The sequence below is a fragment of the Gracilinanus agilis genome, chromosome 1 (assembly GCF_016433145.1).
Source record: "Gracilinanus agilis isolate LMUSP501 chromosome 1, AgileGrace, whole genome shotgun sequence".
NCBI lineage: Eukaryota > Metazoa > Chordata > Mammalia > Didelphimorphia > Didelphidae > Gracilinanus > Gracilinanus agilis.
This window is the reverse complement of record NC_058130.1, coordinates 716527669-716547287: the sequence shown is the minus strand read 5'-3', so window position 1 is coordinate 716547287 and position 19619 is coordinate 716527669. Positions and strand designations below refer to the sequence as shown.

The 19619-nt window shown below is 46.9% G+C and overlaps 1 protein-coding gene across 1 annotated transcript in view; it reads right to left on the bottom strand.

Annotated features, from left to right (window-relative positions):
* Positions 1–4248: 4248 nt before the first annotated feature.
* PLIN5 (perilipin 5) overlaps positions 4249–19619 on the bottom strand; it is a 23339-nt gene continuing 7968 nt past the window's right edge. The window contains exons 4-8 of the mRNA XM_044671032.1: positions 15880–15962; positions 14787–15018; positions 11656–11858; positions 10887–10997; positions 4249–5802 (exon numbers count right to left, since the gene is read on the bottom strand). Coding sequence (XP_044526967.1) covers positions 5251–5802; positions 10887–10997; positions 11656–11858; positions 14787–15018; positions 15880–15962 — 1181 coding nt within the window. The 3' untranslated portion in view covers positions 4249–5250. The remainder of the gene's footprint in view (positions 5803–10886; positions 10998–11655; positions 11859–14786; positions 15019–15879; positions 15963–19619) is intronic.

Sequence of the window (19619 nt, the reverse complement as noted above, 5' to 3'; positions counted from 1 at the left end):
GGCTAAGTCAAGCTCCCCTGGGCAAAAGGTCTTATGGCTCCCCCAGACCCATTCGTGTGTGTCTGTGTGTACAGGGCCGGGCAGGGCTGAAGAAGCAGCAGGCTTTGGCTTGAGGGAGTTGCCATGGAAGTTTCCATCAACAACTATTTAGAGTTCATGTATTTGGGGGTTCAGAACTATGCTCTGCTGCTCTATAGTAGAGGCAGAAGAGCAAGTTGAATTCCCCCATATATGTAGCCAGAGGGACAGGATGCACAGGTAAGCAGGGAGAATTCACAATCCCAGGCCAGTGGAAGAGACAAAGGATCAGGGCTGGAGGAGTCTCAGAAACTTCCTAAAGATAGTATTTGAGCCCACTGAAGGAGAGCTCTGATCTGAGGGAGGCAGGGAGCCATTCCAGGGAGGAATAGTAGGACTAAAAGTGACTCATGGGAGAGGGGAAGAGGACCTTCCATCCAATGACTTCTTGTGTGACTCCAGGCAGGTCGTCCCAGCCTCAGTTCCTCTATCTGGACAATGAGGGTGAATCAACCCAGGTAGATGGCACGTGTCCTAACAGCATGTGGTGTTTCTGGAGCCTGATTTGTACTGAGCCTGGGTGGCAGAGGATGGGGAGGGGGAATGTGGACCGGATTGAACTCGTGTGTCTGGCCTTGGGAGTTGGGGCAGCTACCCTCAAAGGCCCTGGTTTCCTTGTCTCCTAGCTTGTTTGCTAAACAGTCTGGGGCTCAGTGCCCTTATTTCTGGCCCGTCCCCCCCCACCTCACCTCTCCTCTCATTCCAGCAAGACTGAGGCTTGCCAAGGAAGTGGGTGTCCAGCTTGGCCCACCCAGACATCACCTCCTCCCTGGATTTATGGGTGTGGGCATTTACTAAGCCAGGCTGTGGAAAGCAAGAACTCAGAAAGGCAGCTTCCTCTGGGGAGGAGGCAGGGAGGTCATGGGTCATAGAACCTGAGTTGGAAGGGACCATAGAGGTCATCTAGTCCTACCCTGTCATTTTATAGGTGAAGAAACTGAGACCCAGTGTAGTTAAATAGCTTGTTCAATGCCACACAGTAGTGCCAGAAGTGAGATTTAAATCCAGGTCCTTTGACTTCCAATCCAATACTTTCCCAGTGTGAGCCACCCTGCCTCTCCTGCCACAGCTGCCTCTCATTTACAGAGAGCCCATCGACTTTCTCTCCCCCAAATGGCTCCTCCTCTTTCAAGACTAGAGAGCAAGCTAGTATATTAAAAAGAGCCTCAGCTGGGAAAGTCACTCCCCTTCTCTGGGCCTTAGTTTCCTCATCTGTAAAAACAAAGAAATTGGAATCTAAGATCCCTTCTTACTTTAGATTTGACCCTTATTTGTAATGTAATTTCTGAGCCTCATTGTAAATAGGGACGATTTCTATTTGCAGATCACAGGCTTGTTTCCAAGAAAGCAATTTTAAAGTTTATTGAGTGTTAGCCAACAACCCTGTCCCACTAACTGTGCTATGTGACCTTGGGGAAATCTTTTCTCTCTGGGTCTCTATTTTTTCTTCTATAAAGTGAGGAGATTGTTCTTGATCAGGGGATCTAAGCCTGGCATCTAGTGATCCCTTGGATAGATTTCAGAGGGTCCATGAACTTGAATGAGAAAAAAATGATCTTTTGATTTCAATAGACTTCATTCCTTTTGTGATATTTTTTGGTGTATTTAGAAACATTCTTTGAGAAAGGGTCTCTAGACTTTTTCAGACTTCCAGAAAAGGTCCATGACATAAAGAAAGTTGGGCCCCCTGGCCCAGATGGTCTCTAACTAAGGTCCCTTCGCAGCTCTGATATTCCAGGTTCTAAGAGACCTTCCCACCTCTTAAGCATTCTATGACACTCTCTCTGGTCTGTAGGGCCCCAGCCTTGCCCCACCTCTAGGACAGCATCCTTTAATATCCCATAGTCTAATAAAACACAAACAAAAAATAACACCCTCCAGGACTGATGTTGCTTTGAATGCAAGAGCTCATTGCATGGGGCGGCTAGGTGGCACAGTGGAGAGAGCACCAGTTCTGGAGTCAGGAAGACCCGAGTTCAAATTTGACCTCAGACACTTTCTAGTTGTGGGACTCTGGGTAAGTCATTGAACTCTGATGGCTTAGCCTTTGCCACTCTTCTGTCTTGGAATTGATAACTATTCCAGAAGATAAGGGCTTAAGGGGGAAAACAAGAGCACATTTCTTGAATATTTCCAGGATTTCTCTTTTTGTTGTGTTGGTCTCTACTGAGGAAGATTAAGGCCACTGTCTAGCTTAGTAGATGGTCTTTGGGGAGTTGCTGTGGTTAAAAAAAATTTCTCCCTGGTGACAAGAGGCTTTTAGGCAGCCTAGATTTTGAGCTGGAAGGTACCTTAGTGTCCATCTAGTTCAGTCCTTCTTGTACAGACAGTAAAATGAGTCTCAGAGAGATTCTGAGACTTCACACAGTCGAACCTCACTCAACTTAATGAAGCTTTGGTCAACTCAGACCTTCCTTTCCTTCCTTTTCCCTTTTCTTCTCTGCCCTCTCCTCCTTTCCTCTCCCTCTTATGTGCCAGGCACTGTGCTAAATTCTGGGACTATGAAAAAAGGCGAAAGCCAGCTTCTGCTCTCAAGGAGTTCACGGTCTAATAGGGGAGACAACATTCAGATAATTTTAGGCAAAGAAGTTATATATAGGAGCAGTAGGAAATCATCAATAGAGGAAAGGCACTAGAATGAAGATGCCTTGGGAAAGACTTCTTAGGGAAGGCGGGACTTTGGCTGAGGCTTAAAGGAGGGAGCCAGAGAAGCCGGGAGGTGGAGATGGCTTTCAAGAGTCCAGTGTTACCTCCACCCTAGGATGAAGCATCAGTGTGGGATTTCAGGGGAGGAGAACATGTCACAGTTTATGCAATCCTGGCCTGCCTATGATATCCTGTGATCTTCACAATAGGCCTAGGATGGAGGTCAACCAGCTGTCTTATTTCAACATTTCACAATGAAGAAAATAACAGCTAGAGAGGAGAAGGGGACTCCTCTAAGGTCATACAATGAGTCAGTGGCAGAGTTGGGACTGGGAACCAGAGCTCCAGACTCCCCAGCCCAGTGTATTTTCCCTTGTTGTTTGTCCTTCGTTTTCCAAGAGGACCAAAGATTTTCCTCTAGGTTCAGGCAGAAGAGTTAGTATTCATGGCAACTCAGGCCCCCTAGTGGCTAATTCTACAGCTTCCTTGAGAGGAAAAGGGGAAGAGGTGCTCTTAAGCCCTCCATCCTTCCATCCCTCCATCTGGGTTGTGGAGCACCTTTGCACAGCTTCATCAGACCACTAAGCAGTAGCATATAGTCATCAGAGCACTGGACTTGGGGTCAGGAAGAATTGCATTAGAATCCAGATTCTGACACTTATTAACTATGAGACCTTGGGCAAGTCACTTAATCTGTATCAATCTTAGTGTCCTCATCTGGGAAAATAGGAATGATCATAACAGCATTTACCTTAGGTTTGTTGAGAGAACAGGTAAAGTACTTGGCAAGGCTGAAAGTGTTCTCTAAGTACTGGCTATCTAATAATTCCTGGACAGATAGATGTCTTTCTAGTCCTTTCTATTTACAGCTCAGTTATAGAATCATAGATTCTGGCAGAGTGCTTAGAAATTATTTAGTCCAATTCCTTCATTTTATAGAATATTAACGATGAAAAAGATGGAGGGGCTGAGAGCTTAAATCACACAGGTAGTAAATGGCAGACCCAAGATTCAAACTCGGGTTCTCCCATTCCAAATCCAGTGCATTAAGCAGTAGAACTCTGAACCTGGAGTCAGAAGACCTAAATTGAAAACCCACCTCTGCCATTTATTCCTGTATGATCTAGGGATAATCATTTAACCTCTCTGAGCCTTAAATTTCCCCCTCTTGTAGACAGCTTCTGACTCCTTCCAGTCTGTGCTCCAACTGCTTCACAACATATAGTATGAGTTTCCAAATCCTCTGTTTTTAGGTGGAATGGACATATGGGACAGGATTAGAACAGGTCTGTCTCCCTCCACCCCACAAGCCAGTCTGGGCCTTTGCTCTTTCTATTTCCGCTTCCCTTCCTCTGCTTCTCTCCAAACCCTCCCACCCTCAAGACTCAGTTCAAGATCCCACCCCTCCAAACCAATTTTCTTGACTACCAAGTACCATGAAGATCTCCAAACCTCCTTGAGATGACTCCTATGCACTGGTCCTGTAAAAAGAGGAGGCCGAGGAGTCAAAGACCAAAACTGGCCTTTAACCAACAAAAAGCCAACTTTATTTAGAGGTAGCCCCAAAAAGCCAACGGCACACAGTTTATTGCACACCCTCCCAATCCTCATTGCCCCTTGCCTCCATCTTGGCCTGGGTTAGCCTGTTAGTGTGTCAAGCTTGGATGAAGGTTAGAAGATAGGAAAGATCAACGTTGATATGAAGGAAAGAGTACTATTAAGTGAATTTAGTCTATACTCCTGAAGTCTTGGGCAGTAGAAGTTAGATTATTCCCAAAGCTGATGGGCCCTGCGGAAGGTGGCAGGGACTCTATATCACTACCTACTGATTGGAGTCAAGAAATTATCTCCCTACACTCCCTACCCCAAATCAGCAGCTTTGGGGGCTCAGGAACTATGTCCTTCCCTCTCTCCATCCCTTCTTTTCCAGCTCTAAATCTAGGCTCTTCTCTTCTTTCCTCCCTCCCTTCCTTCTTCTTCCCTCCCTCTGACTTATCCCACAGTCTAGATTGAACTTCAAATTACTGACCAATAACTGCAAAGACTGGCTTTTCCCACCTTTGAAAAGGCACCTGAACCACCATCCCTCCTGAGGAAGAAGAGACATTTCATTAGGTGTGACAGCTTCTTCCTTTCTTTTCCCCCAGCTTCTGGCCTCAGCCTTCCTCACTTGGCTTACCCCTCCTCAGGTAACTTCATTCCCTCCTTGGCCTTCCATCTTCACCCCTCTGCAGATGAGTCTGAGATCTCTATGGTCAACATCTGAGCGTCCCTCTATCCAGCCTCAAGCCCAGACTGGTTCTCTTCACTTGCACTCTCCCAAGTACTTCCCTCCTTCCCCAAAGGCTCAAAGAGAGGCCCAAGCAATCAGGGTCTGGTTGGCAAAAACAGGGCTTCTGGACCTCTGCCCCTTGGGGGAGGCCCTTAGAGGTCAGGCAGGGCAGAGGAAAGGGGGACGCCTGACCTTTTAGCCCTTTTTAAACCCCGCAGCTGATCATTGTTCATTGGTCAAGAAGGGAAGACTGCTTAGAAGTCTAGCTCGGGCATGATCGTGGGCTTCTTGACCTCCTGGCTTGGGGGCGTGGGTGGTTCTTCCACCTCCACCAGGGGGACCTGCGGGCCCACCTCATGAGCAGCTCGCCACGCTTCCTGCTGGGCCACCCAATCCATATCGGCCCAGCGGTCCTCCAGCAAGCTAGGCCTACGGCCCACCACCACCTCATCGACCTGGTCCATCAGGTCCTGCGGGGTGCAGGGCCGCTCCACTATTAAGGGGGAGAAGGGCCCCACCAGCCAGGGCAGGGGGATGCTCTGTAGGACGAAATCCAGGAGCTCGTCCACGGTGGTGTGGGCCTGTGCCATGTGGCCCCGGCCCTTTGCCAGAATGGCCGGCGGCAGATCGTGGAAGGAGCGGGCGGCGGAGAAGGCCTGGTGCAACTCCTCCACGCTCTGCTGAACTTCCAGCACCTTGGCCTGGATGGCTGGGGGCAGTCCCTGCACGCTGGCTGCCAGGGTCCCACAGGTGGCCTGTAGCTCCTGAGTCAGGTCTCGGGACAGGTCCAGGGTCTGGGATTCCACCTGGAGGAAGAAGCAAGAACTTGGCGAGGGGCCACAGAAAGTCCCAGGAGGGGACGAGTCCCAGTCCTAGGGGAACGGGAGTGAACTCCACCTCCTCTTTGACAAGGTATCGTCCAGGCTCTGCTTAAAGATTTCTGGCGATGAGAAAATCACGATCCCTCCTGAGAGGCAGCTCGTTCCACGCTGGGACGTCTCCTCCTCCTTCTCCTCCTCCCCTTCCCCAGGCTGAACATGCCCTGTTGTTTCAGCCAGGCTTCATTAGGGCCTAGATTCTAGTTTTAGCTAGCTGCAGTCATGAGGGTTAGCATTTATACAGCACTTTATTTATCCTCACAACTACCCTGGGAAGGAAGTACTAATATTATCCCTATTTTACAGTTGAAGAGACTGAGGCTGACACAGTTTCAGTGACTTGCCCAGGGTCACACAGCTAGTGATTAGGATTTGAACTCTGATCTTCCTGATTGCAAGTCCACTCACTCCAAGGTTATCTTGGAAGCAAAGCCACTCTAAGGACCCCTACTAGCTGCATGTTCTCATAACATTTTAAACTGTAATGTTATGTTTTAATTGTGTTTTTATTTTGTTAAATATTTCCCAATTACATTTTTTATTTTACATTTTGGGGAGTATTTCTGGCTACCCTCACACAGTGGATTTGACCCCTTTGCATATTTAGTATCCTGATTACCCTTCCTTTTAGTAAGCTTCAGCTTGTCAAGGTGGTTCTTTATTTTTTAAAAATCCTTATCGTCTATCTTAGAATCAATACTAGTATTGATTTATAGTAAGTATCATTTCCAAGGCAGAAGAGCAGTAAGGGCTAGGCAATTGAAGTTAGGTGATTCATCCCCAGGCCTGGCTCTCACTGAGCCTCCCAACCTTCATCGAGGTGGTCTCCCTAGAAGGTACGGTTTTTTTTTCAGTTCTAAAATTCATTTCACTCTGAGCTATGACCCACTCAGCCTCTGCTCAGGTGAGAACAGCTCTCAGTAAGCTGCTTGCCTGAGGCTTGATTTTATTACTCTATGTGAAATCTCTAGATAGATTTCTTTTTTTTTTAGCCTTAAATTTTTTATTTATTTCATTTAGAATATTTTTCCATGGTTACATGATTCATATTCTTTCCTTGGGAGGGAGCTCCCATGGCCAACGCACAATTCCACTGAGTTTTACATGTGTCACTGATCCAGACCTATTTCCATATTATTGATATTTGCACGAGGGTGATCGTTTTAGAGTCAATATTCCCAATCATATCCCCATTGGTCCCTGTGATCAAACAGTTGTTTTTCTTCTGTGTTTCTGCCCCCACAGTCCTAGATATGTTTCCCTCTTCTGCCTTGAACAGTCTTCTTCCTTAACTCACAACTCATGGACCTCCCCTCTACCCCTATCACATTTTACCTTTTATCACACATATTTGTGTACATGTCTTAGTTTCTCTACTAATGAGCTCTTTGAAGGCTCGGGTCTGGCTCATATTTTTTCTCTACCTAATATTTGCTGAATGGAAGGCTACTGTTGTGTATTCCCAGCAGAAAGAGCACCAGATGACCAGGTTTAAAGCCGTGCTATGGGGAATTCCATTCCCATCCTTCTTCTTAAAGGAGAAAGTGCATTCCTTGCGGTAGGTCCACTCCTGACTCTCCTGGGCATAACAGGATTCACCACAATGTCTGGTATCACTTCTCACTCTCTTATCTCCCTATCTCTCCCAGCTACTGGCTGCTTCCCAGCTGTCTACATCTCCCACATCTCCATCATCTTTAAAAATTCCCACTCGATCTCATCCCTGCTAGCCATTATCTGGTAGCTATTTTCCTTGTCTTTGGTAAACTCCTTGATAGAGCCTTCTTCAAGAGGTGCTTCCCCTCCCTCTCTTCCCCCTCTTGTCTCAACCCCTTGCAATCTAGCTTCTGATCTCATCATTCAACAGAAATTGTTCCCCAAACTTATCATTTCCTCCATTGCCAAATCAAATGAGCTTCTTTTCTATAATTTTTTCTACATTTCTATAATATTTTTTCTCATTGATCATGATTTCCTCCTGGATATACTCTTCTCTTTAGGTTTCACAACCCTGCCCCTCTCTCTCTTGATTCTTCTCTTATCTGCCCAGTCTACTTCTCCTCAGTTTTCTTTGCTGGTTCTTCATCTGTGTCAAGCCCACTAACTATGAATGTTCCTCAAGTCTCTTTCCTGATCTCTTTTCCCTTTTTACTATCTTCCTTAGACATTTCATTAGTTTTTGTAAGTTTAGTGATCATTTCTATGCAGATGATTCACAGACTTGCAAACTCAGCTCTAGTGTCTCTCCTGAGCTACATCACCTGAATCCTCCATCACTACCCTCTGAACAGCTCAAACTGGATGTCCCGTAGACATCTGATACTCAACATGTCCAAAGCTAAACTCATTTTCTACCCTTCCCAAGCCTTCCCCACTTTTAAACTTCTCTCATATATATTATCAAGGGTACTGTTGTAATTGAGTCATTTTTTCACCCCATTTGGGATTTTCTTGGCAAAGGGAGTGTTTTGCCATTTCCTTCTCCAGCTCATTTTACTGATGAGTGTTTTGCCATTTCCTTCTCCAGCTCATTTTACTGATGAGGAAACTGAGGGAAACAGGGTTAGGTGATTTGCCCAGGATCATAAAGCTATTTAGGTCTAAGGTCAGATTTGAATTCAGGAAGATTCATCTTCCTTACTTCAGGCTCTCACTCCATCCATCAAACCACCTAGCTGCCCCCATCAAGGTTGCTCCTAGTCATACAGACTCAGCCCCTTAGTGTCATACTCAATTCCTCACTCTCACTGATGCTACATATCTTTTTTCCCCCCAAATCTTGTTTGTTTGTTTCTTTCTTTCTCTCTTCCCTTACTTTCCATTTTGGAGTCAATACTGTGTATTGGCTCCAAGGCAGAAGAGTGGTAAGGTCTAGGCAATGAGGGTCAAGTGTCTTGCCCAGGGTCATGCAGCTAGGAAGTGTCTGAAGTCAGATTTTAACCCATCTCTATGCCTGGCTCTCTATCCACTGAGCCACCCAGCTGCTCCCCCCAAATCTTATTTCTACATTTATATCTACTTCTTTTTACTCCCACAGCTGCCACACTGGTGCAGATCTCATCACCTCTCTCCTAGATTATTGTAATAGTTATTTTTTTAAAACTCTTACCTTCCATCTTAGAACCAAATGTTGGTTCCAAAGCAGAAGAGCAGTAAGGGCTAGGCAATGGGGGTTAAGTGACTTGTCCAGGGTCACACAGCTAAGAAGTTTCTGAGATCAAATTTGAACCCAGGACCTCTGTCTGTAGGCCTGACTCTATCCACTGAACCATTTTGCTGCTCCCTTGTAATAGCTTTCTAATTGCCTCAAGTTATTCTCCAATGAAATCCATCCTCAATTCATCTTCCAAAGTGATTTTCCTAAGGCATAGTTCTGAGCATATTGCCCCCCATACTCAGTAGACTAGTAACTCCCTTATTACCTCCTGAATTAAAAAGAAAGTCCTAAATTTGTCATTTAAAACTTTGTAACTTGGCTTCTTCCTGCCTTCCTATCTTCCTCCCCCCTCGTCCATGCTCCAATGCACTGGCCTTGCTATTCCTCCCATGCGACACTCTGTGGCCTGCCTCTGTGTCTTTTCACTGGCTCTCCTCCCCACTAGGATGCTTTCCCTCCTCACCTCCACCTTGTAGCTTCCCTGACTTCCTTCCACCCTCGGCTCACATCTCACCTTGGGGAGGAGTCTTGTGTCGGGCTGTACTGCCTCCTTGGGCTGAGCTGGTCACATCTGTCAAAGTCTGGTAAGGTACCCATCCTGACAGAGTGGCGGGGTGGATGGGAAAAATAGCAGAGCCACCCCCCCCCACCCCTGCACCTTCTAAGAGTTCTCTGTGGGAATTTCTGGTCCCTGGCTCCCACCCCGGGGAAGGGAAGCTCCCTGAGCACGGGGCCTGCATCTTTCTTCTGCTCCCTCTAAACTCCTGAGGACCGATGTTTTCCAGCCGAGATGATCTTCATCTACTTTGTCTTGTATATACCTAATCTTTAACACGTGTCCTCCATTAGAACATGAACCCCTTGAGGGCAGCGACTATTTTAGCCTTTCTTTGTATCCTCAGTGTTTTGTTTTGTTTAGTTTGGTTTAGGGCAACTAGATGACACAGTAGATAGAGTGCTGGACTTAGAGTCTGGAAGACCTGAATTCAATGTGACCTTAGACTCTTAGAAGCTATGGGACCCTGGGCGAGGCACTTACCCCTGTTTACCTCAGTTTCCTCATCTGTTAAATGAGCTGGAGAAGGAAATGGCAAACTGCTCCAGTATCTTTACCAAGAAAACCCCAAATGGGGTTATAAAGAGTTGGGCACCACTGAAAATCAAATTTGGGGGCTAGATGGGGCACTGGCCTTGGAATTTGGAAATCTCATCTTCATGAGTTCAAATCCAACCTCAAACATTTACTAGTTGTGAGACCCTGGGCAAGTCACTTAATTCTGTTTGCCTCAGTTTCCTCATCTGTCAAATGAGCAGGAGAAGGAAATGACAAATGGGTCCAGTATCTTTGCCAAGAAAACCCCAAATAGGGTCATGAAGAGTCGGGTGCTCAATAGCAACAACAATATATTGAGCATAATAAATGCTTGTTGGATGATTGACTCGTTTGATAGGACCACTGGTCAGTCCTACAGAGAAAAGTAATAATAATAGCTGGCATTTGTATTACACTTGGAAGATTGCAAAGTGCTTTACAAATTTTATCTTGTTTTATCCTGATGACCTGTATTATTGTTATTATTGATAACATTATAATAATCATTTTACTAATCTCAGAAAACTGAGGCACAGAGCAGTTAAGTGACTTGCCCAGGGTCCCACAGCTAGTAAGTGAGGTCATTTTTGAACTCAGGACTTCCTAATTCCCAAGTCCAGTATTCTCCCTACCGTGTCACCTAGCTGCTTAGGGAAAATGAATCCTTTCAGTTAGGGCAGGAATCATCCTGTCCCACTCCCTCCTCTAAGCAGGTACCCTGGGAGTGATCATGGCCCGGAGAGATCCCCTAAACCCCATTACCTGGCTCCGGTGGCATTCCTTATCCTGGTGACTCCAGTCTTGCCACAGCTCCTGCAGCCTTCCCTGGCCACCCTGGAAGGTGGGATCGGGGCCGTGCTTCATATAGTGGATCTGTTTCAAGGGGGAAGGGGTGTCAGTGCCAGGACTAGGGCCCCCGCATCTAGGGATGCAGGAGCAATAGAAGGGTACCCAAGGGAAGGGTCTGGCTTTAGTGTCACCTCTGGGAAAGCTTCCCACCAAAAGGAATGGCTCTTCCCTTCTCCTGGAGGCTGAGTGTTCCAGTTTGTACTGCCTCCTCGAGCTGAGCTGATCCTATTTGGCTAAGTCTGTTCCTCTACCCATCCTGGAATGGCAGTGGGGTGTTTGGGAAAAGGAGCAGAGCCGTCCCCCAAATACCTGCTCATCTGTGGGAATCCCTGGCTCCTAGCTCCCACCCCAGGAAGGGAAGCTCCCTGAGGGCAGGGCCTGAGTCTCTTTCTGCTTCCCCTAAACTCCCCCGAGGACAAGGGACTGGGACTCTTTCTGTTCCTTACCCTGGCGTTCAAAGCCCTCCACAATATGGTGGGTCAGCCTGATTTATCAGGATTTTCCACTCTATTTCAGCCAAACTGGACTCAAGCTCTAAGTTCTCCCGGCACCCTCTGCCTCCAGTCATGGCTGGGCCTAGGGCTGGGATTTGGACAATAGATAGCAGGTCGGAGGCTGCCCTGACTGGGTGAGGGTGGGTGGCTTTGGAGGGCCAGGCATCCTGAGGAGAGCGGAGCCTCACCATCTCCAGAGTGTTCTGTAGCTGGGTGAGAGATTCCTGAGCCTGATGCTTGCTCTGGCGGAGTTTGCCCAGCGAGTGCTGGTATACCCTCTGGCGGAGTCGAGATGACAGCGATCCCAGCCGCACAAAGTAGCCGGGCTGGCTCTGGTCTGCCCCTGGGGCCAGGGCACCGCCTTCAGCGGCCGCTGCTGTGGCCAGCTCATCTGTGGCCCAGAAAAAGGGTGGTTTAGGGATGGCCACCTTTCCATGGGGGTACAGTTCCCGGTCTTAAACCTCCCTGGAAATGATGGGATTTGACCAAGTACTTGGTGTGAGAGAGGGAAAAGAAGGTGGTGCAGGGGAGGTTGGGGGAAATGATACTTTTAGTACTTAGAGCCAGCTGGAGGGTCTTTAGACTTTGCCTAGGCCAGTGGTGTCAAACCCAACTAGAAATGGACCCCCAAACTGAATAAAAGGATCCCTACGGGCCAGAGATTGCCATCGAATACCACACGTGAAATTTACCTATGTTCTATTGTATTTTTATTTGTTTTGTTAAGTATTTCCCAATTACATTCTCTTTCAATTTTATACATTTCTCTTTTGATTTTTCAGGATTTCCAATTTGGTGTTTAATTGGGGATTTTTTAATTTGTTCTTTTTCTAGCTTTTTGAGTTGCATGCCCAATTTATTGATCTGCTCCTCTATTTTATTGATGTAAGCAGTTGTAGATATGAATTTCCTCCTAAGTACCCCCAATTACATTTTAATCTGGTTTGGCTGTTGTGGGGAGTGTTACAGCAGCAATGCTGGCTCTGTGCTATGTGTTTTACCTATAGGGAAACTGAGGTCCAAAAAGAACAGTGACTTGTTCAAAGTTACACAGCTAAGTAATGACAGAGCTGGGATGTGAAACCATGTCTTCTGTCTGTCTGTCTCTCTGTCTGTCTGTCTCTCTGTCTTCTCTGTCTCCTTGTCTCTGTCTCTTTCTCTCTGTTTCTGTCTGTCTCTGTCTCTCTATCTCTGTCTCTGTCTCTTGCTGTCTCTCTGTTTTTGTCTCTGTCTGTCTGTTTCTCTTTTTAAAAACCCTTACCTTCCATCTTTGAATCAATACTGTGTATTGGTTCCAAGACAGAAGAGTGGTAAGGGCTAGGCACTGGGGGTTAAGTGACTTGCCTAGGGTCACACAGCTGGGAAGTGCCTGAGGCCAGATTTGAAATTAGGACCTATCTCTGGGCCTGCCTCTCAGTTCACTGAGCCAACTGACTGGCCTTCTTTTCTGACTTTTACTCCATTACTCTTTTTTGCTTATACCCTTAGCTCTCATGCTTCCATTGTCACCCCTAAATTCCAATATAAATCTGCTTCAGACAAATCTGGCTTCTCACTAGTTTCTCCAAAGAAAGCCAGCTTCTTCCCACCTCCAAGTCTTTGCTTATGCTGCCCTTGCTGGTGTGGGTTTCATCCTCCTTTTTATAAATCGATTAACAGTTTACAAAAGTCTGAGACCCAAACTGGATTTGAGAAGCCTAAGATTCCAAAAGGTCATCTTGTCCACCCCTTCATTTAGTCTTTACCCCACTGCTTGCAAGGAATTTAGGCAGAGATTATTCCCTTATTTCAAAAAAAAGCTGAGGTGAAGACAGGAGAAAGGGCTTGCCTAAAGTCACTCATTTAATTGAAGGCTGGGCTAGAACCCAAGTTTCCTGCCTCTCAGCCTAAATTCTTTCCTCCATATTATACATCCATCTCTTCTCAGATTCCTATAATCTTCTTCTTCTTTGTTCCTATTCCCCAACGTTATTTTTATAGATGGGAAAACTGAGGCCCAGAGAGAAATGATTTGTCCAGCGTCATACAAGAGCCACAGCTGGAACACTTTGGGTGTTCTCATTTTCAGCCTTTTCTACTGCCTGGCACGGTTGCTTGAGCAGAGGCCCTGGCCTTATATCTGGCCTCTAATGCTTACTACCTATGCAATATTTGGTCTTCCTGGAGCCAGTTTCCTCATCTGTAAGATGGGTTAGACTAGATGGGCTTGAGGTCTGTTCTGCTCCAGATCTGGTATCCTCTGAGGAGTAAGAGGAAATGGAAACTTCTTATTCTGTGTCACACATGTGCAGGTGGTCCATCTGGCCTTGGCCTTATTCTATCACTCAAGTGATCAGAACTCTGATTATTTAGGGAACAGGGTTGAGTCCTTTGTTAGGAACCAAGAGACCAGTTTTGTGACCTTGAGCAAGTCACTCCCCCCCCCCGGGACTCAGTTTCCCCACTTTTAAAAAGAGAGGATAGACCTAGATGATCTTTAAGGTCCCCTCTACTTCTGCTAGCATATTCTAACATCTTGTGCCCTGGGGTTCTGTAGTTTTCACAATTCTGTGATTCAGTGATTGAAAGCTGCTGTGAGCTCAGGACATAGTCTAATGGAAGGAACACAGAAAGCAATTTTGGGATGATTTGGGTTCATGTCCTGGCTCTAGTAATTACTAGCTGTGGGACCCTGAGGGAATTATTCTACATCTCTGCCTCAGATTCCTTATCTGTAAAATGGGGAGAAAGATGATGGTACTACCTGCCTCACAAAGATGCTATGAGGAGCACATGAAGTCATGTGGCCAAAGGATGGTGATAACTCCCATGATCATACTCTAAAGTTTATAAAGGACTGCGGAGAGAGGGCTGGGTCTGGAGTCAGGGAGACCTTAATTCAAATCCAGCCTAAGACACTTAGTAGCTGTGCAGTTCTGGGCAAGTCATTCAATCTTGTTTGCCTCAGTTTCCTCATCTGTAAAATGAGCTGGAGAAGGAAATGATAAACCGCTCCACTGTCTTTGCTAAGACAATTCCCAAAGGAGGTCACCAAGAGTTGGATGTGACTGAAACATTTGAACAACCATGACAAAGCTTACAAAGAATTTTCCTCACAAGCATCCTAATGTAAGGGAGTGTAAATATTCTTCTTCTCATTTTACAGATGGGGAAACAAAGGCATGGAAGGGCCAGGGAAAGTGACCTGCCTAGTATCAGAGATTGCTGGATCCAGCCCATGTCACTGTCATTAGTATTATTATTATTGTTATTCTCTCTGCCTGACCATTTCTGGGTCATGAACTGAAGGGTGGGTAGAAGCCTAGGGCTGGGATCTCACCATGTTCCTCATCAGTCATGGGTAGAAAGTGGTCAATTAGTTCTTCAGACTTGTCCAGCACGACATCCACACCGTTGGTCACCATCTGCCCCATGCGGGTGCCCATTACTGTGTCTACACCACTGGTTACCACTGAGCGGGTCAGATCCACACTCCATCGACGACTCCTATGGGCCAAGCCCACCACTCCGTTGACACTGCTGGTCACTGCGTCCTTGGCTGATGTCACCACCTTGTGAGGGGAGGGGTGCCAAGCCTGAGATCTGGCCAGTTTCTGGGAATCCATTCTCTCTGTCCTCTCTCTCCACTACCCCTGGACCTGGAGAATATTCTACTTGTATGGACTAGAAATCAAGATTCCTTCTTTGCCAGCCCCTGCCAGCCCATAACCCTTCTCTCTTCAGCTCCAGGGTGGCAGGATTTAGAGATCTAAGGGACTTTAGGATCATTTAGCCCACCCCACAGATGGGGAAAACAAGGCTCAGAGAAGTCTGATGGCTTGTCCAAATCACACAGGTAACATTAATAAAAGGGAGAACATGGGTTGGAATCTAGATCTGAGATCCGGGGAACTTTCTGCTCAATGCCTTAATGCCCCTACTGCAAAATTTAGGGCTCTGAGTTAGGACTCCTGAGTTTCTTTCTCTAGAAGTTCCTGGTAACTCATTACCCACCATTCCCACACCCCAAACCTCTAGGGGCTTCTCCTTCCTAATTCACATCCCCAAATTGCAAGTCATGACTCCCATTTCCTCCCCAGCTCTCCAGTAGTGTGGGACCTCAGGAAAATCACTGTCTCTTCTCCATGTTCTGAACGTGAGAAGGGACCCCTCCACCTTCCCCCCCTACACACAGAGTACTAGCAAAATTCATTTGTGTTTGTTTTTAGTGGATAAAATGGCATTTCTCTTAAGACCAGCCCCAGAACAGACTGAGGGAAGATGAGGTTTGGTCTTAGGTTCTCAGCACAAGAACCTCCGGTTCCCTGCAGCATCATTCTGGGAACCCTCTTCCATGCTGTCTTCATACCCTACCCACTTCGTGTCCCTCCTTCTCTCTGTGGCACAGCGCCTCCCTGGCGGTCCCAGCATACCTCCTGCGAGTGCTGCCGGAGGAAGGGCAACTTCTCCTCCAGCTTGTCCAGGCCCCTGCAGGCGTATCTGTTCACTGAAGCGACTGGAGAGATACAGACACATGTACTCAGGGAGAGACATAGACGGAGCCATGCACAGTCACAGAGCTCTAGTAGCTTTTGGAGGAATTGAGAGGGCAGCACGCATAGTCTTTAGCAGTTAGAAACCATGGAGCTTAGCATCTAGTTAAAAAACAACAAATAATTGGTTAAAATAGACAGCTACCATTGTTTTGAAAATAATAAAGAAAGATGGATAGATTCTCATTCACACCAGAATACCTAAAATAGAAGATATTGTTTCAAAATTAATCGTTAAAAAAAATAGGCAGTTACCAAGTAACAACATCCTCTTTAATCCATCCAGTTCCCCCCTGCCCCTTAGGTCCTGGAACCCAGGATCTCTTTCTGTGCACCATTGGGGCAGCCTTGGAATTGAGCTTTAAAGCATAGATTGGCCCTTGGGTCTTGGAGCTCAGGATCTCTTTCGGTTCACCAGGGGACAGTCTTTCCCCTTCCCTTGCAATGGAATCGGTCTTTAAAGTGTTGATTGGCAGGAGGGTTGGTGGAATGGTTGTACCCATTTATGATTCTTACTCCTGGGGAGGCTGAGTCTGGTGGTTGGTTGGGAGTTTGGGATTTCTGAGCTGTAGTGAGCTAAACCTTTTGAGTGTCTGTACTCAGGCTGGTCCCGAGGTGGGGAGTCCTGAGAGTGGGGAGTCATTAGCCTGTTTCAGAAAGGGCAAACCAGGCCAGAAATGGAGCTGCTTAAAACTCTGGGCCAGAAAGGCCGCTGCATTATTTCCAGACTTGGTGACAGAGGGAAATCTAGTCTCAAGATAAAAAAAAAAAAAAAGTTGATCCCAAAGTATGTGTCCATCCTGACCCTTGTCTCGAGGAACAAACTCTGTCTATAGAATCAGAAAGACAGAAGGTAGAGACATACACATGCCTTCCACACACTAAGAAACTGAGATACAGACTCAGAGATGGAGAAAGAGAAGGGAAGAGGGGGCCGGAGCAGGCAGACATATCCAGGCCAAGAGGAAGTCAATTCTGGGGATGTATGAGCACTGACTCTGAATCACCGCCTCAGCTCACAATGACTTAGATCTGCTTTTCTTCTCTGCTTCAGCTTCCCCAGCTTGGGGTCCGCAAACGAATTGAGCTACAAAAGAAGTCATAGCGAGCCTGGACAAACGATAACGCACCTATTACAGAATCTCTTGGTGAGTGTGACCTGTTTAGGGGAATTATTCCATAAAATTCAGACTTTAATGCTGGAAGGGACCTGAAGGAATCTATCCTTTTATTCCAGACATGAGGAGAGAACAGGACCAGAGAAAGGAAGGAACTTGCCTTAAGGTCACACTGGTCTGGGATTTTGAATTTAGCTCTCCTGAATTCAGATCCAGCATGCAGGCAGCTGGTGATGTAGTCAGGAAGAACTGAGTTCCCGTCAGACCTCAAATACTTATTAGTGGTGTGACTCTGGGCAAGTCACTGAATAACCTTTTTTTTTGCCTCAGTTTCCTCAAATGTAAAATGGGGGTGATAATAATAGCACCTACTTCCCAGGGCTGCTGTGAGGATTGAAGGAGATAATATTGGTTAAGTGCTTAGCCCAATGTTTGGCACTTAGTAGGTGCTTAATAAATTCTTGGCTTTTTAATTTTCCCATTGTACCATGACGTTGTGATTGCCAATATTCATAGATACCATGAATTTATAGCCTTGGAATTAGTTCCAGGGTGGACTGCCCTGAAGGGGAGATGATTACACACAGTAGACCCACCTGGTCTCAAAATAACCTTCCTAATTCCCAAGTCAACCATGTCATTCTCCTCCTCAAAGAATCTTTTGTGTCTCTGTATTGCCAGAATCCAAGCTCCATCTCTAGCTCAGCATTCAAGATCCTTCAAAATCTGGCATTCAAAGCCTTCTACAATCCATGCCCCTCTGCTTTCTCCCCCTTTTCTCCTCCTTCAGCTTGGTATTCATGGCCTTCCAATATTCATCTGTCCAAATGGTCTGTTCTCTCCAAACTCTGTTGTTCTTCTTAGGACTTGCCACTTTCTCCTCCTCTGTGAAGCTTTTTTCCTGATTGCTCTAGCCCACAGTATTCTCTGCCTGAAAAATGTTCCCGGTGCACTTGGTCTGGTTTTTGCCTTTCCCTTTATCACTTGTGTGGTGTCTATTTTCCCAAGTGTCATATTCCCCAGGAATGTCATTAAAAAAAAAAGAAAAACTCTTTATCTTCCATCTTAGAATCCATACTAAGTATTTGTTCCAAGGCAGAAGAGCGGTAAGGGCTAGGCAATGGGGGTCAAGTGACTTGCCCAGGGTCACACAGCTAGGAAATATCTGAGACTAGATTTTAGCCCAAGACTTTTAGTCTCCAGGCCTGGTTCTCTATCCACTGAGCCATCTAGCTGCCCCTGTCTATGCTATTTTTCATCTATGTAATTCTTTTTTTTTTTTAAACCCTTACCTTCTCTCTTAGAATCAATACTATGTATTAGTTCCAAGGCAGAAGAACAGTAAGGGTAGGCAATGTGGGTTAAGTGACTTGCCCAGGGTCACACAGCTAAGAAGTGTCTGAGGTCAAATTTGAACCCAAGACCTCCTGTCTTCAGGCCCAGCTCTCAATCCTCTGAGCCACCCAGCCACCCCCTCCTCTGTGTAATTCTGATGGAGTTCAGGATATAAAGGAAGAGATAGGGCAGAAGTCAGAGGGGCAAAGGAGCAGTCAGGAGAATACTTAAATGATTGCTCAATTTGAACTGAGACAGAGACACATTCAGAGTCTAAGAAAGGGACAGACAGGTGCGCAGAGCCTCAGAGAGACATGCAGAGGTGCTCAGCCCCTCTAGAGAAGGGGATGAGGCCAGGGGCTGCTGGTGAAGTCTGGGCAGCAGGTACTATGGGGACTTCAGAAGGGAGTGCTCCAGGGGGCGCTCTGAGCTGCACTGAGGACAGACCCTCACTGCCTCCGAGCTACCACGGGGTCCAACTCTGAAGGTCACTGCAAATGCCAAGGGGATGGCTGCTTCTCACTCAAACTAGGCTGAAGGTCACCTGGGAGCAGGAGCCAGCCTGATGGGGCCTGGTGTCTCCTGGAACAGCTTTATTCCCTCCAGCCCATCCCTATTGAGGGGCTCCTCGCCTCCTCCGGGGGTCCCCCACCCCTTCCTGGTCCCAGCCTCCTCTCACAGGAGTGGAGGGGGAAATGCATGCTTGGATGGGCAAGGAGAGTCCTGTCTCTCTCCCAGGCTAGTAAGGGAGACAACAAACAATTCAAGGGCAGCTCAGGGGAATGAATAGTGGTGGCCAGGTCTGAGGTATGGGCAGAAAGAAAGGAGGCAAGGGCTGAGGCAGGGATCTGGATGTGCCCAAAAGATGAGCAGAGCCTGAGTGTGCCCACAAGTGTGAAAGTAAGAGCGCGCATGGAAGGAAATGGGGGAAGGAGGAGAAGGGGAAGGAGAGGGCGAGAGAGGGGGAGAAGAAATGGAGGGAGAGATGAAGGAGAGAGAGACAGAGTCAGACAGAACCAAAGAGCCAGACAGATAGAAGGAGACAGAGACAGAGACAGAGACAGAGCCAAAGAGAGCCAGACAGATAGAGAGAGGGAGACAGATAGAGATAGAGCCAGGCAAATAGGTATTTGGAGGCGGGGGGGAGAGAGAGAGAGAGAGAGAGAG